This window comes from Polyergus mexicanus, unplaced genomic scaffold, assembly GCF_030449975.1.
Source record: "Polyergus mexicanus isolate NDT 795.1 unplaced genomic scaffold, iyPolMexi1.0 SCAF_10, whole genome shotgun sequence".
NCBI classification, from domain to species: domain Eukaryota; kingdom Metazoa; phylum Arthropoda; class Insecta; order Hymenoptera; family Formicidae; genus Polyergus; species Polyergus mexicanus.
In genome coordinates this window covers 9,121,293-9,143,312 of record NW_027223330.1, presented here as the reverse complement: position 1 = coordinate 9,143,312, position 22,020 = coordinate 9,121,293, and the positions used below count along the sequence as shown (strand labels likewise).

At 28.1% G+C, this 22,020-nt stretch overlaps 2 protein-coding genes across 4 annotated transcripts; one reads left to right on the top strand and one right to left on the bottom strand.

The window, feature by feature from the left end:
* Positions 1-177: 177 nt before the first annotated feature.
* Rod (rough deal) lies at positions 178-11,026 on the bottom strand. Its single transcript, XM_070303147.1, has 31 exons — positions 10,847-11,026; positions 9,938-10,176; positions 9,708-9,812; positions 9,492-9,615; positions 9,202-9,356; positions 8,895-9,094; positions 8,358-8,818; positions 8,054-8,245; positions 7,551-7,969; positions 7,312-7,480; positions 7,105-7,200; positions 6,804-6,995; positions 6,597-6,727; positions 6,387-6,498; positions 6,046-6,286; positions 5,817-5,955; positions 5,538-5,683; positions 5,233-5,474; positions 4,805-5,100; positions 4,486-4,643; positions 4,124-4,339; positions 3,829-3,944; positions 3,636-3,745; positions 3,454-3,575; positions 3,004-3,374; positions 2,559-2,923; positions 2,292-2,483; positions 1,966-2,197; positions 1,588-1,890; positions 1,430-1,513; positions 178-927 (listed from the first exon to the last, which is right to left on the bottom strand). Exons 1-31 carry the CDS (start codon positions 10,982-10,984, stop codon positions 889-891), a joined length of 6,105 nt encoding a protein of 2,034 aa, XP_070159248.1. The 5' UTR covers positions 10,985-11,026; the 3' UTR covers positions 178-888.
* A 958-nt stretch (positions 11,027-11,984) lies between these two features.
* Positions 11,985-21,331, top strand: LOC138936982 (DDB1- and CUL4-associated factor 6). Of its 3 annotated transcripts, XM_070302806.1 has the most exons (17): positions 12,022-12,040; positions 12,100-12,407; positions 12,678-12,832; positions 13,572-13,689; positions 13,780-13,958; positions 14,074-14,209; positions 14,300-14,460; positions 14,635-14,806; positions 15,555-15,803; positions 15,870-16,227; positions 16,394-16,503; positions 16,573-16,671; positions 16,747-16,804; positions 17,257-17,394; positions 18,561-18,813; positions 18,919-19,024; positions 19,778-21,331. In XM_070302806.1, the coding sequence occupies exons 2-17, from the start codon at positions 12,317-12,319 to the stop codon at positions 19,822-19,824; spliced, it is 2,430 nt and encodes an 809-aa protein (XP_070158907.1). In that variant the 5' UTR covers positions 12,022-12,040; positions 12,100-12,316; the 3' UTR covers positions 19,825-21,331. The 3 variants fall into 3 exon arrangements, with proteins under 3 accessions (XP_070158908.1, XP_070158907.1, XP_070158909.1); XM_070302807.1 differs by having other exon boundaries at positions 11,985-12,407; positions 16,585-16,671; XM_070302808.1 differs by lacking the exon at positions 12,022-12,040 and having other exon boundaries at positions 12,340-12,407; positions 12,682-12,832.
* Positions 21,332-22,020: the final 689 nt, after the last annotated feature.

The window sequence follows — 22,020 nt, the reverse complement described above, 5'->3', positions numbered from 1 at the left end:
GCTTCGAAAGATATCAAAATTATCAATTTTTTTAGATTGCTTCACTTTTAATCATGATCGACATATTATTAATAAATAGAAGTTTTTTTGTCTGTTAAAGTAAATCTTATATGTGATAGATAAACATAATTTGTTATTGTTACCAATAACAATAATTTGTAATTGTTACCAATTTGTTAAAAGAATTAATGAATTTTGCTGGTTAATTTAGATAAATCATATGACGACAGAACGTGAATTGATTATAGCTGATTTAAAATATCTAATATAAGCAATCTGCATATATGCTAGCAAATCGATAACAAATTTAATCAGAAATTTATAGCAAATTAGCATCGATTGTTCGTATTAGACTTGTAATTTGCTGACAGAGGCTGTAAACAGAATCTGACAGCAGATTGACGACAAGAACCTGCTGTTTCTAGCCTTTTTAATGAAATAGTGACGTAGAGTGTTATTTGTGAAACTTTTAATATTTTATTCGTTTCCAGTAAACACAATTATTTATATAGTTAATTATATAAAAAGAACATTAATTATATAAGTACAATAAAGCAGAATATTATAGGTAAGTGTTACTGTGGTAAGTAATCAGTTACCTACATAGCAAAATGTCAGCAGTATATCGGCAATATGACAGCAGATTTAATCCAGTGATGCTAAACAATGCTAAATGAATGGAGATTAGCAACACGCAATTATAGTGAAGGAGATTATGCGCATACAAGCTATAATTTCCCTACTGCAATTTTATGAAAGGGGAGATAAAATAATATAAAAAGATTTAATTTTTTATAAATTTACAAATTATGATATTACAATTTAATTTAATAAGTAGCTTAATTTTTAAGATTATTTTTTCTGATATCAACAAAATTTCCTTCTTGCTTATTCTTGTAACACAGATTTTTGCAGAATAGTTAGACTCTATAAATATAAAAATAAAATAAGCTTAATATGTTTATAAAAGCAAAAAATATTTTCTAGATGTGTATTAAATTTTATAATAATATTTTTTATATTTTATATTTATTTTAGAGAGGGAGAGAGAGAAAAGAAAAGGAAAGGAAAAAAGAAGAGGCAGAAGAAGAAGAGGATAAGGTAAAAAATACTTCCTACATCTATGAGAGAAAGAAAAGAGAAAAGAAAGGGGAAAATAGAAAGAGAGGAAAGAGCGGCACTCGATTGCCAACGTGATTATAATTCAACGTAAGATCTTCTGATGGGTTGATCTAATGGAAAAATTCCAAGTATTGATCACTGTGAATGGCTGTGGTCAATCGAAATTTAATCAAACAGCACGATTCCGAGAGGGAGAGGGAGAAAGGAGAGAGAGAAGAAAGAGAGAAGAGAGAGAATATATAATATATATATATATATATATATATATATATACATGTGATGTTGTGATAAATATATTATAACTTACATGTGCAACCGTAAGTACTCCTTTAGAAGAAAAATGATTTAATTCTTCTATAAGTTCTGCCATTTGGCACTTTTGATTAATCATCTAAAACAAAAAAATTATTGTTTTATCTGATATCTATCTGAGTAGATTGTATAAATCTAAAATAATAATTGTACCTCTAAAACAAATTTTTTTTCGGGTTCATTTAAAAATGGTAGAAGTGCCGCGGCCAGAGATGCCTGTTTACATTCGAAACAATTTCTCACAATGGTGATGAAGTTTAATTCATGTATCACAGGACATGAATATAATAGACAGATCGCCTCTACGCAACCGTCAATTTGTTGCAGATTCGGGTTCACATCGATCTCTCTAAATGGTTCGGAGATAATCAATTGCCATCCCATTTTGTAGCCATTAGAATTTACAATGACGTTATCGCTTCGTGATTGCAATAAAACTTTTTTCAACTCGTTCACCTAAATATATGTTTTAATATAGAGTTTCTCGAAGAATAATTTTAAGCAATATGTGATGAATTATAGTCTTTATACCATCCGTAACTTTGTCATTTGACTTAAAGTATCATCCCAAAGTAAAATGTCATGTATCTTAAATTCGATGCAAATCTGTGCTATAACAGAGAGAGCATAAGGTGAATGGCGCTGACTTTTCAATAATATTTGAACAAGCTCTCGTTTAGAACACGTTTCAAACGAATTAACGCTATAACATAATCCCAACGATTCTAATTGGCTAACATATTGTAACGATTTTATATGCTTTCTGAAATATAAAAAAAATAAAATTATTTCTTTAATATAGGATAAATTCATATATTGCCGTAAATGATAATATATTATAATCTCTGCTTATTTACCTAAAGGTACATATATCTTGCTTGGTTAATTCCTCTAAAGTAGTAGTGTCAACAATATTCTGTAAAACTCGTAATGCTCGATACTGTATGTTACAATTGTATTCAGTCTGACCGCACTGATCGCCAAAGCTTATATTTATAAGAAATTGTGCAAATAATTCCACATCTCCATATTCAAGCATATAACATGTCCTACAAATAAATTGCAATAGTAAAATTAATAATTTAGAGATAAATAATATAAAAAACACATAATACATGTATTACTTAAATAAATTATCTTCATAATCTGTGTTCTTATCAGATTCTTTCAATGTTAGAAACATTGTCTCCGTAAAGCTTTGGCATAATTCAGTATATTTAATGTCGGATTGTAACCATTCTTGCAATAAGTCTAGGCGCAATTTTATTGTATTCAATGAAAATAATTTGCAAAGTTCATTAACGGCAGCGTTGATATCGGGTCTGTGATTGGTTGTAGTTCGATATCGTAACGGTATGCTTTCGTCGTTATATAATTCGTGTACCAGTTTGCATGGGTTTTCGATCAAAGCAAGATATTTATCCTTCTCTAATCCATATGTACGTAGAATATGTTCGGACGTGAATCTCAAATATTTGTATTTAATTTTCTAACATTAAATGCAGAGAGTACAGAAATTAACATCATTTTTTAAATAACATATATATAGTTTATCGGAGATTAACGTACCTCCAACATTTCTTTCTTAAATTTAGTAGAGTTTTGCGCCGCCAATTGAGCATATTCGTAACATTCTTTCGCGGCAGCGACGCAATCTGCACCAGGAGGCGTATGATTCAAAACGTAATACAATGCCGCAGTACCGTAATAAAATCCGTCTGAATCAGTAATACGTTGTATACATTTCTTTATATCTTTGAGCAGTGTTGTATTCTTTGAGTAAAGCGACCACGTCTTCGATTTAGTTTTAGTAGAATCATTTTCCCACACACGAATCACTTCACCTTTAATGGCTAATGTACATATGAGATGCGTTTCTAGTTTAAGTACGGGTGCGATGTCAAGCCATTTATCGTACGTTTTTAAATTCAATTCAGGAGCTAGTAACAAATATATATAATATAAAAAGTATATAAAATAAAATAATTATTATTTATTTAAGTATTTAAATAAACATACTAATAATTTTCCAAATATCGACTTTAAGCAAAAATGGAAGTCTCCATTGAGCTATTGGCGGTAATGTGCTATGTCCTGTATTAAACTGTATCCATTCATCATGTTCTATTTGAGTAGGAGATCTAGCATAGATAAGCGTTAAAGTTAAAATTTATTCATGCAAAATTGTAATTTGTACTTACCCACTCCGAGTGTAATTTTGCAAAAAGTAAAGATAATTCTTCTTTTTCATATCTTTATCTCCTATTAGATCCATTAATATAATAAACACTTCATAATGATAAAAAGTGATCTAAATGTAAATGTCAATTTATATCTCATAAGGCACTATCTCAAAACAGCGCTATCGATATTTTATTTATTCTTTTAACTTACCTGTTCCCATAATGTAGAAATACATTGCTTTAACATAAATTCATCTTTTAATTGTGTAACAATTTTGTTACATTTTTTTCTTAATTCATCTACTTCGTTTTTACAAATAAGTAATTCTGTGAAATATCATAAAATATCAAACATTTGACTATAAAATATACAAAATGTTTTTAAACTATATTATTTATGCATATAAAAATATTTTGATATACGAATATTATTATCACATATCACATAAAAATACATATATATCATATTTTTATATATACCTTTTTAGTCACCTTTTTTTACTTACCTTTATTTCTATTCTTATTTGAAATGATTATTGTTGGATTCCACGTTTTCAATAATATTTGCAAGTAAAGTAAAAGACAATCATTGAAATTGAAACCAAAGCTACAGCAATAGTCTTTTAGTAAGGGAATTATGTTCTCCTTATTACAATCTGCATTATTATTTACAATTTGCATTAAAATTTCTCTTTTGCTTGAAGCATCATTTATTAAAACTTCTGTAAATCATATATATTATATTAGGAAGATGTTAAAATATATATATATATATATATATATATATATATATATATATATATATATATATATATAAGATTTTCACATTTAATACAAAATTAGATTCGTTGATAATGCATGAACATACCTTTATAAGCTATTGAATAATGTGACAATTGTTTTGCCCAGATATGTAGTAGCTTGTAATCCTCAAACATCTGTATTAACGATTGGTTTTGTCCCAACCGCGAATATTCATATCCTAGAGTCGAAATCGTACAATGCCGAATATGATCGGATTGAAAACTGCAAATTTTTTTTTAGATTTTTATATATTATTATCAGTTATCATCAGTTATCATATATTTTTAATTACATATTTTATTACTTATCATTAATTATATTTTATATATTATTAGTATTACATTAATCAAAAGATATATCAAAAGATTGTTTAATTTTCTTACAACGTGCAAGTTGTAGAAAGCCAGGAGCACGCTTCCAATTCAGGTAACATAAAAAGACAAGATAGTCCTAACTGAAGATCGAACGATCGTTCAATACACAGCTTTTTAAGTAGATTCATCAATAATTGCGATAATATAGATTTCATTTCCATTAATATAATTTCGTTTCTTACTGATATGCTACAGTACATAAAATAAAATGCCTTGAAAATTTGCAATAAAAAATAATCATTGTGTTGATGCTGCATTTTTTTTACATTTTCCAAAAAGTTATTTAATAATTGTTCCATTTGATCCTAAATGCATAAATAAATAATAATCAGATATATTACAAACTATTTTTATAAATGAAGCACACACACGTACGCACGTGCACGCACGCACACACGCAGACACAACACATACATACTATAATTCAAAATACATACATTGCAATTTGTAATTTCATTATTATCAACTTGATTTGAAAAATGTAAGTGAAGAAATATTGCATCATTGAATAGAAACAATAATTTTTCATCCAAAGATATTGCCTGAGATTTATATATCGTATATAATTTCCAACCAGAATGTGGCACAATTTCTTGTTTTATATTAGAACAATGTTGAATAAAAAGGCTTGGACATACACTGACACAAGTATATAATATTACTGCAGATTCTAAGTCACCTGAAATATTAGTTTGCAATTATTTAATGCTATTTCAATTATGAATATAGATTTGATACGTACTGTCTTGACAAATATTTAATATTGAAGCACTTAAGTTTTTGATAACTTTTACAATATCTGTATTTACAGCAGCATGTTGTAATGCTAATAAACATATTTTATATATATATTTAAATTTGTCCAATACATTTAAATCATCATCATGACTGCAAAACAAAAAAAAACAGTGCATATAGAAATAAATATATAATATCACAGATTTCTATATATATAGAAGTCTGTGTATTATATATATATTATGCATAAGAATTATATGTTGTATATAAAATGCATCCTTACTCAACAAATTGTAGTAATATGTTTACATTTTTCGTCCGTTTTAACAAAGATAAAGTTGCATACGATTTTTCTAATCCTAACAATTCAGCAACTTTAACAACTGTTCTGTGTATTATCGACAAATCGTTCTCCTCCATACCTAAACCATTACCAAAATAAATTGAAGATTTTCAACTAATTTGTATATAAAATTTAGTTATTGAGAAATTAAATTTTCAAGAAGTTTTACTTGAAAGCAATTTTGTGATATAGTTTTGCAGTATAATTGACTTCTGCATATGATAATCCTTCAATGAAATATCAATTTTATAATTTTCCTTTAATATATACAATGATTTTAAATCTTTTATCATTTTAATGATATTGTTGTAACGAAAAGGACAAATTTTTGATTGTGCTAATAAATCAAGTATTTTGAGTTCTAAACAGCCTAGTATTTTCATGTGGCAAGTCAAAGATGTTGCTATGTTCTAAAAAAAAAAACAATAAATATTAAATATAATTAATTATAACAGAGAAATCTCTTCTATTTCTTCATTGATTTAGTATTCTACTATCAAAGTTCATTACCTTAAAAGAAGAAACTGCAACAATATAATTAATAATCCCTTCATAACAATATAAAACATCAGTGATATTATTTTCTAAATAATATATTGTGTCCATTGCTTTCTGTAAATCCCTAAACCAATATTTAATAATAGATTAAATAAGCGAAAATAATCTTATTTGTGTGCAAGATTTTCTGTTTAAACTACATAGACAAATATGATACAATACCCTATATTTAATTGAAAGCTTATGTATCGACAGAATGCATCTTGTCTTAATTGCTGATCCTTTTTAGTTAGTGTATCTATATCATTAATAACAGAATCACGATCTTCTTTTATTATCCGTGATATTAATTTCTAAAAACGAATAATTTGTTAATGTGCAATATATAAAGATTTCATAGAAGCATAATGCCATATAATTCATACTAACGTTATTTACGCCAATTGTTGTATATCCATACTTTTTTAAGACGAGTTTTATTGGAACATATTCACATTCAATTTTAATTTCAAAAGATAACTCATGATCAAAGTTACTGTTTGTTTCTGCCAAACTGATTATAGTTGAGCTCCAAGGTACTGGTGCTTTTCTTAAAACTGCCAAAGTTTGCTTCAATCGATCCTATACAACATTAGAATATAAAATGAAATAATTGGAAAAGAATGATATTTTTTAACTTATAATATATAACAAATATATGGTGTGTGAACAGTATAAATCTAATAGTTACTTCTATATTATGTATAAATTCTATTATGATAGTAATTCTTTTCTCCCATGCAGCTTCTTCACTGAACCACCAACTATTAGAACTTTTTATGGTTTTCTAAAAATATTACATATTTTATATTACTTATTAGAAAAATGTTTAAAAAATATATTTAATTATGCTTACATAAAAGCATAAAATGCCACGTAACAAGAAAATTATACCAACCTGTATATATGTACAGAGAACAGCATCGTTTTGTAAATTATTATTAAGTATATATTGTTTAAGAAATGTATTTACAAAGTCTGAGATTTGGTCGAGATGTATTTTATCCAATAACATATGCATTGCTTCTATAGGTAAGTCAATATATATATCAAGAGGTACTCTCAATCTATACAGCATAATTTTAGAAATATTTAATATTAATTTTTATGTGAATTATTTAAAATTATAATATTGACCTGTAAACATTCTTCAATTGTTGAATATCGGATAAAGCTTGAAGTAAACACGTAAGCTGCTTCAATAGAGAATTCTGATATCTATATTTTTGGTGAAAATATATAGATTGTTGGCCATCTTCAAATTTGAGCAATTTTATAAATTTCTTAGCAAAATCTATGCCGATTTCTGGCCATGTACAATAAGATACTTCAAGATGTTTTAGTTTTTTTAGACCCCAAGATATAATTTCATCTATTGTATCGGGTAGTAAAGATAATAGCGTAGGTATAAAATGAGTAAGCCATGGCCATAAACATGACAGATCCATATCTTCAGATAGGATCGCAAAAATGTTTTGTACAGCATTCTTAGATACATGTTTCATTATATCAGGAAAATGTCTCATCCAAATTAGAGTAGCAGATTTTAAATGACCCTATAAAACCATTAAATATATAACAAAGAAATATATTTTTTGTTTAGATTGCATGATATATGTATAATTACAATTATATAGTACCATGCATAAATAAGTAGTACATTCCTCTAATAAATTTGCTTGCAAAAATCGTATCCATTCTTTCATATCTGTATTATAATTTAATAATGTATTTTCTCCAGTATATTGAATCATCTGGAAAGTCTCAAGTCTATATAAACTATCGTTTATCAAAGACAGATTGGTATTCAATGAATCATTCATATTTTCTTTCTATAAATAATAAATCAAATATTGGTTTATTATTGGAATTTTTGTTACTGGAATATTGATTACTATTGGAGTATTTGTTATATTGATTATTATTTATGCTAATATAAAGTACCTTCATATTTTGCATTATCCTTTGTTGAGCATATAAATATGTTTGTCTCATCTGTGTATAGTCGGGAATGAGGACTTTGCTACAACATTCAGTCACATATTGCACATTTTGTATTTTATCTAGAATATTTATTAGTGCATCTATGCTAATTAAATCAGGAGTAGATTTTGCCCAGAAACCAAATTGTTCTATAAATGATGCTGCTTTAGAACAATAAATAGATTCTAAGGAAAGACCTAATCTTTTTGCAAAAACTTCAGCTGCATCAAATTGCTTCTTCCTTAACAATCTCGCTAAACGCATTTCAGGAATACTTTCCAATATCGTTTTTACTCTAAATTCATTAATAACTTCATTATCAGCAGAAATACCTTCTATATAAAATATGTTATTAGAAGCATGTAAAACTTCCAATAAATAAACAGTAGTAGGAACAGTAATTTCCAATCTCTGTTCAAAATCTAAAAAAATATATATATACTAATATTATATATAATATAAAAGACAAATCATCCTGTATAAATTAATACAATTTACCTGGATAAGAAATAAGACATAATATATACATAGCAGGATTCTGTTTAGATTGTGTTAAAAATAAAATTTCGCAATGACTGATATTATTGTATTGTATTACTGTAAAATCAAACACTGGACCATCGTATATTTTCAACCCAAGTAATGTGTTTGGACATATAATACTTAATGTATGATCTGTACGCAGACAAAGCATTTTACTAAAACAAAATAATTTTTATATAACATGCAATCTTAATGAAGAAAATATCAACTTAAAAATACAAAATCTTTTATTTTATCTTGGTATAGTTTAAAAACGACTTACTTGCTACTATATAGTGATTGTATCTTTTTATATCCAAATAAAAATACATTATAAAAGTTATTGTATTGCTCATTAGGCCAGATAAACATCGAATTTATTCCAACCATAGTTATTGATAATTCATCTGACAGTTCATTTATCGTAGCATTAAGAAACTATAATAAATTCATAATAAATTCATAATATAGAAAACAGAAAAAACAAAAAATTTACATACATACAAATTTTAATTTAAGTGCAAACTATATATCATATAAATATATAAATAATTAAAAAAAATTAGATATTACCTTTTCAGATGTAAATCCCTTGAATAGCTGAGAGCATTGAATATTTGTTATATGTTCTGCAATCATAGCTTTATCATCATTAATTGATGCAATTTTTAAAATTTTGGGATAAAACTTGGAGAAGCTAAAATGTGTCAAATAATTATATGCTCTCTCTGAATTGAAATATGAAAAAATATAATTTTAATAAATAGCTCTAATGTAAATATACAAAACCTGTAAATAACTCCAGTATCCATAACAAGAATTATAAGGATTTCTTCATTTTGTGCTTTCACAAATATCTGTATTACATTATCCTGATTATCATCAGGTATAATTCTGCAATCAGAAATTCTTTTGTACAGACTTTGAAATTACATTTCTAATATATTTATATACAATGAATTTGTTCTTAAGTATATGATAAAACATTATTTATTTAAAAAGATAATAAAAATACTTACTTTGTAAAAATCTTTTTTCCATCTGATAAACGCAAACAATATAAAATTTTAGTAGCAAGCACCACAAATAAAAAGAAACCATCTTTGGAAATGCAATAACAGACTATCATAGAAGGAAAATTAATATTGCATAATATTTTATCGCACATCTCATCTTCAAATATTGTAATGGATTTATCAATTGCTACACAAAGTTTAGAATATTGAAGAGATGCTAAAACACTTGGTTTTTGAATCACCTTAAACAAAAACATGTTAATTAACATAATGCAGTAAATTACAATATATATTTTTTTAAATAATTATAATTATAACTTTGCAATCTATATATAATGATTAATATATATAAGTATATATTTATATAAGTGAATTGGTTAAAATACAGTTTGGTTATATCTTTTTTTTATATTTTATGCAGGTATTTAATGTGCCATCAACTAAATATTTGTTTTTCGGTTTTTTTTTACATACAATTTGGTTATATCAAAAGAATTGGTTAGTAGTTTAAAATACGCGCCATATTAATACAAACTAACGCATGCGCACTTTACACAGATTTAAATATTGTAGAAAAAACATTATATATTGCAAATAAAACTGCATTATATACCAAAGTGACTTATTAAATTTTTACTGCAAAGTATCTCGATTTGTTCATCTTAATTTTAATTAATAATTATACTGTTTTGTTGCTTTTCTGGAAAATAGAGTAATTAGTGTAACCGTCAAATTGATAAAGCAACAAAACCCGGTACATCTGGAAACATTGGGTGTGTTCAGGAGACACCATTGAGTAGCAGTCGAACGTGATTGGTTCTTACTTATAGAACCAACAAATCAACGTCGAGTGTTGACAAGACGATGCTCAATAGTTGTGTTTTCTGAACGCGTCCATTGACAGCAGCGTACCTTTTCGCGGGATTGAATCGTTGCTACGGTACACGCTTCGTATAGTGAATCACTGTTTTCCATGATTATCCGTGTGCCGAAATTAATGGTTTCATCGTCGGCGTTGAAACCTGATAACACTCGATCCCATGAAGCCATTTTCAAGGATCAGGCAGAGATGCCACCAGATGCGACGATGTCAGAATGGAGACTCGAGTACTAATGTCAGATTCAGGACGCGCAACACGTCAAATCGTGGTAGAGGGGATAACAAAATAACACAATAGAAAACCACATACATGTGAGACATGTACGCGATTTTCGCGTATTAAACAAACATTTTTGTTTTTAGAAATTTTTTGTATTTCCAAAAGTAACAGAGATATTTCCAATAACTCACTCTAATCTACGTTCTAATATCAGATGCTTCACTCTGTCACCGACAAGATATCATTAAGGATCACGATGCTATGAGATTTAGTATGATCGGGAAAAAAAACTCGTTGCGTCTTATTTTATTTCATCCAATTATTGTTTTATTATCGAAAATCTATAGATCTTTTATGTAACTGCCTCAAGAACAACATAATACACATTTTATTGTAAAATTACTGTTTTATTATCGACAATGCGAAGATTTACTTATACCTACAGTAGCGTATAGCGAATTTTTTAGTGTAGATTTTTCCAGTAATTTTTATAATCAAAATTAATTGCATTAAACATTAAGCCCATATCAGACTACTATTGAAATCTGACCAATCAAGATAAATGAAACTAAAATTTCCTTATCCTGATTGGTCAGATTTCAATCTCAATGCATATAGGGTGCGATCGGGAAGACGCTAGAGATGCTTCGAAGCATTGCATTAACCAATCAGAATAAAGAAATCTTTACTCTTTTTGTCCTGATTGGTCAATCAAACGCTTCGAAGCATTTCTAGCATCCTCTCGACTGCAGCCATCGTCTGTTAAGAACTGCAGGCTTCTCTTCGGTGATAGTGATATGTAATAAGTTAGAAAGAGAGAGAAAATTATGAAAGGAAGAATAATGAAACAGAAAATACTAGCATGATTGGTTACCTATGAAATCTGCGCATGTGCAGTTTATTTTTGCATACGCCGACATCAAAGGTACCGATACCGACAGAGCGACAGAGAGTTGCGGTACTATATATACTGTGGCTGAAGAAAATCGAGAGATTTTAGATGAACGTTAGTAGTCAGAATGATCGTGTAAATTTGCTATCGTATATTACCATGTTTATTTTTAGTATTGTGTGTGCCATGTCGCATGGACGTGTAACTTTTGCTGCGTAATTGTACGCTACGAAGTTTCTGAAAAATTGAGAATCTCATATGAATTTTGTCATCTTGACAATAATTCTGTTGCGTGATTTAGCCGTTGAGAAATATTGTCTGATCGGGCCAGAGGATTTGTAACATTTTTTCGTAAGATTTTTTTCAAAGATATTCAATCAAGATTCAGCTATGAGGAAGACGCGTACCAACATTTTTCGCGATATCTATTATCAGCCCTACGACGATTGTTCAAGGTTAAAGCTTTATTCTAGCAGCAAAGGTAATCCTCCTTAATTTAATATGCACAGATGGTATAAGTGTGCGATAATTTTTTTGAAGAATATTATACACAATGTCCTTTTATGTTGTAAACGTAATAAATTGGAGTATTAGTTATTATTTAATTGCAATTGTAAAAAAGAGATTGACAAATAATTATGTTTGTACACTTTATCATGTTAAATCAAAATTTTATGTCTGTAACACATTCAATTATGCATTATTAAAGTTATTGTGTTTGAAAAAGTATCGCTGACTTATATTTTTACAGCTAGTTTACAGATGATACAGCGTATGTCATTGCTGAAGAGATTAAAAGTCCACAATGGTTGTGTGAATTCTATTTGTTGGAATGGTAGTGGAGAATTGATACTATCTGGGAGTGATGATCAACATCTTGTTTTGACTAATGCACATAAATATGAGGTATATATAAATATTATATTCTATTATGGCCGTGTTGCAAAATTCACTGTCAGTACTGGAAATCTATAATATATGTTACATGAACTATAGATTTCCAGTGCATAGATCCAATGAATTTTGGAACATAGTCTATATATAGCGGTTGACAAAATTTGAAGAATAAAAAGATATTTTGCACTTATTCATATTTAGAATGATTTTATTAATGTGTAGCAATTGTTTTGATAGAAATGCAAGTAATACACATGATGCACATATTTAATTTTAGAATATTACTGTGTAGTTAGTAATTCATACATATATTGTTGCTGAAGTAATTCTGTTACTTCTCTTAACTTGTTATTTATGGATACTGTTAAAGAAGATTGTGCCAAGATTATTTTTAATTTTATCCTTGAAAATCATGTGTTCCAAAACGTAATTATGCTTGATGACCCTCAAAATAATTTTTTGTCTTTGATTAAGTTCTGAATATAAAATGTATTTATATGAAATAGTGAAACAATTATATCATAATTTATTATGCAATTTTATTTATAGAAAAATAAAAACTTTTTATATATTTTTGTGTTTTTTCTCTTTGTATTTTATTTAGAGTTCTCAGATTTTATTTAGATTTCTCAGATTTTAATTCTGATAATTATTGATTAATGACATATTTAATCTATTTTATAAAAATTATTATTTCTCTAATTAATATTTACTACTATGTCTATGTTAATTTTTTTATCTTTTTAAGGTATTAACAGCTTACAAAACCAGTCACAGAGCAAATATTTTTAGCGCAAAGTTTTTGCCTAATAGTGGAGATCATTGTATTGTTTCTTGTAGTGGAGATGGTATTATTTTGTATACAGGTAAAAGTTAATGAAGTACAATTGTAAATTAAATAATGAGAGCAAATGTTATGTTATCTTTTTTATTAATTGCCAACATTTTGTTTGCAGATCTGATGAGAACAAAAGAGACATTTCACAATCAATTTACTTGTCATACTGGTACTACTTATGAGATAGCGACAATACCTGATGAACCACATAGTTTTCTAAGCTGTGGAGAGGATGGGACAGTAAGATGGTTTGATCTCAGAGTGAAGGATAAATGTAGCACTGTAAGATGTAGAGAGGCAAGCATTATTTACTACAATTTTTGCATAATACTATTCAGAATTATATATTATATATTTAAAATATATTATAAAGTATTGAGAAACTACATTTTTAAAATTATTTTTATATTAGGATGTGCTAATCTCATGTCAAAGAGCTGTGACTGCTTTGTCCGTGAACCCTGTAATGCCTCATCATATAGCGATTGGTTGTTCTGATAGCACTGTAAGAATATTTGATAGAAGAACTCTAAGTACACCAGCCACTGGTAAATTTTATATATTTAAATATAATATATATATGAAATATAATAGTATATTATGTAATAATACAGAGTCATAATATACATATTCTGCAGATTGGAAAGATGCGGAAAAATTAGTGAGACCGCTATGCAGCTTTACTGTCCCAGAATTTGAAGGTAGTTCTTACAGAATTACGTCGCTCAGTTATAGCCCGGATGGACAAGATGTTCTTGTCAGCTATAGCAGCGACCATCTCTACTTATTCAGTATCAAAGTAACGTGTTAATAATTATGGAATAACATCTATTTATTTTATTTATTACATTTATTTACATTTATTTTCCAATGTTGGTCCCATTTTATTTAAATATGTTTTTGTTTTCAACATATATATTAATAGTTATTCGTGATATTATTGTATTATTTATTTTTAAAATGAATTATTCAGGATCAAGGTAGCCTGCAATTACGAAAAGATGCTACAATGGGAAAAGGAAAAGGAAAAAAGCATCCTGTAAGATCGTCCCAACCAGTTCGTCGGTTAAGACTTCGCGGTGATTGGTCTGACACCGGTCCCGATGCACGTCCAGAAAGAGAAGGAGGACGTCGCAGTGGTACAGGTAAATTTATATATTAGAGTAAACTTTTAATTAAAAGTAAACGAATTTAATGTAAAAATATTTGCCGTTGCTATTAAAATTAAAAATCAATGTTTTGCTTGTCGTAATGAAGAAAAATTAATATATTTAGATATTAAATAATTCAAATGCAATATAATATGTGAAAATTTTCCCATAATAGCATCAATTTTTTTGTATTACTTTTTTTATTTTTATAATTACTCTTACCATCTTTATTGACATATATCATCTCGAACTTTATGATATTAATCACACACGCATACACGCACACACGCACACTCGTCCACTCACGCACACATACACACATTGTCGCCAACTCATGCACATTCTCTCGCCCACCCACCTACGCACGCCCACACACATACACCTTATATATATATATATATATATATATATATATAATATTTATAATTACAAAGGCATATACACCTACCTGAGCCAGTGAATGTTAAGATGAAAGATACTATATTATTATAAACATATTTGCATTGCATTATTACAGATATATTCCATTGTTTCATTGGAATAATTATGTAATGTTTCTGCAACTTTTCTGTGCTGTATAGAAATATATATGTTACATTTCTAAGTGGGAAATTATAGCTTACTGATAATAATTATGCAATATCATTTATAATATCTAGTTTTTTTATACTTATATAATATTAGTATACATACATATTTTATTTGAGAAATCTTAATATCGCTTGTGTACATTATTTACTAGAAATCGCTCAAGCAAGACCGATTTTGCATACATCTCTGATGCAAAGAATGACGGACGTGCTTAGTAGGATGTTGAATGACCCGGCCACTCGTGCCGCTTTGAGTGGTGGTGGCGAGGACAGTTTGGAAGACGTTATTGAACAACAAGAAGGTTTTCGAAATATTGAAAATAATCCCGAGTTAAATGCAGAGAGAAATAATGAATCAGTTGAATCAAGCATAGAGCAGAATGATCATCTGGGAACAACTGGTAACAAAATTAGATTACTTATATGTTTTATTTCAATGTTTGATTCTATTAATGTGTCATCTTTAGGAAATACAAGCTTGCATATTAATAGAATCGAAAGTACAAATACGAACTACATGACTAATACTGAGAAACTCCAAGCAAGAGAAATTGAAGAACCACAAGGATGTAATCAGTCAGTACTACTGAATACATCGGCGAATGTAAATGATGATATTCCTAAAACTGAATCTAGTCAAATCAAGCAATCGCAAATTGCTTTTACGGAATCTATAAATAGTCACAGAAACGAGCATAATAATGTATGTGATCAAAATAGAAATGAGGATGGAGGTTCATGTGCTAATATATCTAGCAAACAGGAGAATATGATGGAAAATCTTCAGGATAGATTAACGACGATGAGAGATGATTTTCTTGAAAGGTAATATTCAAATTTTTTTTTTATTAAGATAATTTTAAAATATTTATATTTTTAAATATTTATATTTTTTCTTTGAAATTTTGATGTACATTCTATAATTGACTATGTAAAAATCAAATATGTAAAAATAGACATACTTAATTAATATATATGATTAAATGTATAGACATGGTAGTGAACCTGCTGTGAGTTTAATATATTCTGATAAAAGTTCAACTAGTGCCACAATATCGCTTGATGTTGGCGATGAAATGACTCGTGACGGTTGTCATCCAGGTGAATACTTCAAAGATTTTTTAAATTTTAGATTGATATTGTATTTATACACTGACTTTACCACAACAGTTTGTTTGTCAGGACCCTCTGGAAGTAATAATGATAGAACTCTTGATGCAGGCCCTAGCAATAATTGCAACTATCACCATTACAACGATGTTAGAGAAAGTACATATCATTATTGTTTACTCTCGTTAATCGTTTTATAGATTTTAATATAGTATATTCTGTATATTGTTGCAGAATTTGAAGAAGCTACATGCATTGATAGTGATGATGAAGATGTCCAATCAGATGAAAGGTTTGTTGAAATGTTATGATAGAGGTTATTTAAATAGTTGGAATTTTATTAGAAATTAAGATGAAAGAAATATTAAATTAAAAGAAACAAATACTTTACTAATTTTACTCGTTTTCAATTTTTGTTGCAAATCTGCTATTGATTGCGTGCGCGTAGATCTTGCTCGATTTTTGTCGTTAATCTGTTGATTTACTGTTTCATTTGCATATTTTGACATTTATTTTATAATAATTAACATAGTTTATATGAAAAAAGTCTCTATAAACTTCACATAAACAATTCATATAAATATAATTTTGAAATCTATGGGCACAACTCTGTTTTGTATCAAATTTGTAGTTTTTTTATTGACAACAATTTGTAGCAGGCATTTGGAAAAATCTGTTTTCGACAGACTTGGCTATCTGAATTGTTAGGATTGACATTTTTTTATCTTTAGTAATTATTTGCAGATTATTAAATCCAATTGAAGCAGAGATGGATGAAGCAATTGCTAATGTTCGTTCATCGCAAGGACACGAAACGTTTGATGATGCTCATTTGACGGAACTTTGTGTGAAACAAAAGTATATGGGTCATAGAAACGCGAGGTATGATCTATTTTTAATTCTATTCTAATAATATTTATCAAATTCAATAATAAAAGCAATATATGAAGTATGAGAGCTATTCGGAAATCAACCTCTGGTACGCTTGCAAAATAAAACAAGAAACAGGAAAAACATTTTATTATACATGAAAGTTATTTTCATATACATATAATAAAATGTTTCTCCTGTTTCTTGTTTTATTTTACAAGCCTATTGAAGGTTGATGGTTGATGTTCGAATAGTTTATACATATACTTTTAAATTCGTGTGAATGGTTTGTACAGAATTTTTCTAAGATTTTTGATTTTTTATCGATATCATAGATTATAACGTTAATAGCGAGAAATCATATAAATTACTTGTTCATTAGTTTTAAAAAGAATTTAATGTTTTTTATGTCTATTTGTTTGTATGAAAATTATATTGTATAGGTTTGAAAAATAATGATAAAAAAACTATTAAATTCTTCATTTGCTAGCGAAAAATGTCTCGAAGTTAACTTTTCTCATTTCACAAACGAAATTTCTAATGCCGTTAGTGATACATTTATTCAAAAAAAAAAAAATTATGGTGATAATGGCATTATAAGGAACATATTACGTTTCAATCTTGGACTTAATGCAAGATTAAAAAAAAGAAAATTTTCGGTATATTTTATCAATTTATACTATCATATGCAAGTAATGACATGTGAAATAATTAATTTATTTTGACATATTTTGTAAACAAAATATTTCATATGGTTTCTCGTTTCTAATGTCATAGTTTAATATGGCTGCAGTAAAGAAAGGAACTCTAAGAGGTTGAAAACTATTAGTTTAGTTATTAGATTAACAATATATTAAAATAATTAAGTCAAGAAGCTGAAAAAAACAAAGCACGAAAGAATGTTTTTATAATTCGGATTATATTAATAATCCATAGTCAATATACACGCCAAATCTATTTGGTAAGTTTGAGTGCTGCTACCTTGAATAACGATAATTTTAACTTTGTTTAATCAAAATGTATCAACATGTAATATCTGACGGATCGGACGCCAAATTATTGACTCGTGTAGTTCCGAAAAAGCCTCCGAGCGGACTGGGCGGACTGTACGATATTAATGCCGCCAAATTATCTCTGATTGTTCGCCTTTCCTCCACTTTTGACTCTAGTTTCTTTAGGACTATGATTAAGGAAGCAAATTTTTGGGGCGACGATTTCGTCATGTCGGGTAGTGACTGCGGTCACGTATTCGTATGGGAGAAGGATACGGCGAGACTATGTATGCTATTGGAAGCGGATCAACATGTAGTAAATTGTCTGCAACCACATCCTTATCTCCCAATGTTAGCCACTTCTGGCATTGATTACGATGTGAAACTGTGGGCGCCAATCAATGATGAGTCGAATTTTGACGAGAAGTTCGCAGAAGATGTAAGTAGTAGTATATATAAAATAAAAAGAAATATATATACGTACGTCTTTCTTATGAAAAGTTGAAATAGACATGATATTTTATACATTTTATTTTATTTTTAGTTGAAAAAGAGAAATGCAGTTATGTTGGAAGAAACCAAAGACACAATAACTGTACCTGCGGTTTTTATGATCAGAATGTTGGCATGCCTTAATCAAATACGCAGAGGTAGTGAAAATTTATAATAGAGTATTCTGAAGATTTCTTTGTGTGTGCAGTAGTTTGCTATAATAATATGTGGAATACATAAGTAAGAAAACTAAACCGAAGATTTCGGAGTTTTCCATTGTTGTGCGCAAGTATTAAAATATATAATGATTTGTATTGGACAATGAAAAGCTTATTTATCATGATTCTGAATGTATTGGATATACATTTATCCAATTTACAAGGGGAGAACATAGTGATTAGTCACTAATTTTGATTTACTTATGTATGGGATATACATCAAGAATAAGTAAATTTATGTTTGAATGTTTCTTTTATTTTGTTATTTATGATATGCAACAGAGATGATGCTGTTTAATTTACTCATATTTTTATAGCATATAAAATGTGTGTACACGCACGCACATTCATAAATACGCGCGCACGCACACAGACATACGCGCACACAATATTTTATGTTTAATTATGCCTTTATATCTCATATAATTTGCTCTAATTTTCGAATTTTTCTTTTAAGCTATAAACTCAAAATTGAAGATAAAACAAATAAATAATTTTAAAAGAAATAATCAATTATATAATTTTGTCGTTTTGAAACTACAATATTCAAAATCACGATTATGTATTTTTGTTTGTGTGTTTATATCAAACAGATATAAAACACATGAACATTATTAAATATATTTAAGAAAATGACATGCTGCTATTTGTTTATTCATGTAACAAAATTACGCAATATCGATTATTTTGTAGGTCGAAGCCGCAACAGGAGACGGAACAGCGAAGTACGAAGTAACTAAAACCTTGAACGATATTACCAATGTGTGTGTGTGTGTGTGTGTGTGTGTGTGTGCGCGCGCGCGCGCGCGCGTATGTGTGTGTGCTAACTTATAAATAAAACCTGTATATCATTTGCGAAATTAAGACTACGATAATTCCTTATCGATTGAATCAACCATCGAATTTTATCTTGATCGACTTGAATAGATCTCATGATATATATATAAAATCCTTGAATGTCGAATTTTAATATCGATATATCGATAAGATATCTGATGTCACGATGTCAACACATCGCTACATATTTGTATATAACTTATAATAATGCATTAAACTAGGATGAATTTTTTTGCTGGTATACTCGGTTCTTAAATACCAAAATCTGTATTATTTTTTTGCTATCTTACGTGCAATATCTTACATGGAATTTATAGTAAATTCGTGTTTAGTGTGTCGAAAAAAAGAATTTTGCTGTACAGAATTTCACTGTGCTTTTATATTTAACATTATGATTATTGCAATATGCATCAATCCCTATGAGAGTGTTACTTATTAGCCGATTCATATTATTATCTCGTATGTTTTACAGTTATTGTTTCTAATAAAATAAGAAACTGTGCATAATTAATATGTTGATCAAAGATTTGAAAAAAAAAACTGTTATCTCTGCTTATGCTCACTTTATCATGTATTATTATTATGATGTGAGAAAAACAGTAATTTATGAAGAACAATAAGACCGGTCTTATATTGTTGATATTCTTGGTAGAAGGAAAAAAATAGATTCTTGTGCAATTAGAAACTATTAAGATTTTAAGTTTTTATATAATATCTTGTGTATGTAGATTTTATCATTTATTTTAATTATTACAATTTTATGAATGTTTATTATATATTGGAAATAAAATATTATTTTGTAAAATTTTACAGAATTGTATTTCATGCTCAAGAAAAAGAATACATAGTATTGAATTGTAGCTTAATGCTCAAGAAGGAGTTACGTTCCATTTTTTTTTTCCTTTTTAGTTTATTGCTGGCACAAATATTCTATAAATCGCATGGTCAACTTTTCATATCCATTATGTAAATCATTTACAATTTATTGATGAAATTCAAAGAATAATAAGAATAATAAAATCGGTAATACAATTTAATCCCATAGAAAAGGACAATGCGATTATAACATTAATAGAACATTAAAAAATCTCTATCGTAAAGCTAGCTGTAACACTGTGCCTTTAAGTCAGGTCTTTAAGTTAAAGCAATAATAATAATAATAGTAATTGTATTTATTTGAGGTTTGAGGCAGATTTATGAGGAATATTGAGAATAACAGAGATTGATAATCGTTACGCCGCACACAGTTCTCGTGTAGTATTATCTTTCCCTTGTGCAATTTTAGTCATATGGTAAAGCAGTTATTAGACGAGCACTTTCTTATACACGTAAGATTTAACGACATATCTTTACAATTATGTATTATCAAGAAGAGTTTGTTTATATAATAAAAGTGTAAACGAACGCATAGAGATGAATTATCATTGAATCCCATCGGCGTCGATCCTTTTTGTCCATGCGCTAATAATTTAATATTTATTAGAATTTTTGCAATAAATTCTAATAAATATTAAATTATAGTTAAAAAATTGGAATTGTTGAGTTTTTTGAATGCGATGAATTCTTTTCTTTGCATTGTAAAATTAAATCGTCCAACAATTGCGTAGAAATAATGAGATATTATACATACTATAATTCTTGATTTCATGAATTAACATTTCCAATTAAGGATGTGAAAGAGGGACTTACGTCCTTCTTACTTGGAAAAAAATAAAAAATATATTAGATAAAAAAATATACATTTGACAACAGAATCCAATTTAATATTAAAAAATATATGTAATAAAATTAAAACTATAATAAACGATGCGTAGCGTAATAATAAAAAAATGTATAAAAAAATGATTTTGTATAATACTAATATTACATAATCATATAAGAATTGTAGATGTATGGACTGTAGCGATTGTCGTAGAAATGTACAAAAGGATCGCGCATTTACATTTATGTCTGAATTATTCTTGGCAACGCTTAAGACGATTAATTGTAATTTACCTCAGACAGCACCTGTCCCTAAAAGACGTTTAAAAGATGACTTAAAGACGTCTTATCGTCCTTTAGACATTTTTAAGGTATCTTCTGGCCTTCTTGTGCTATCT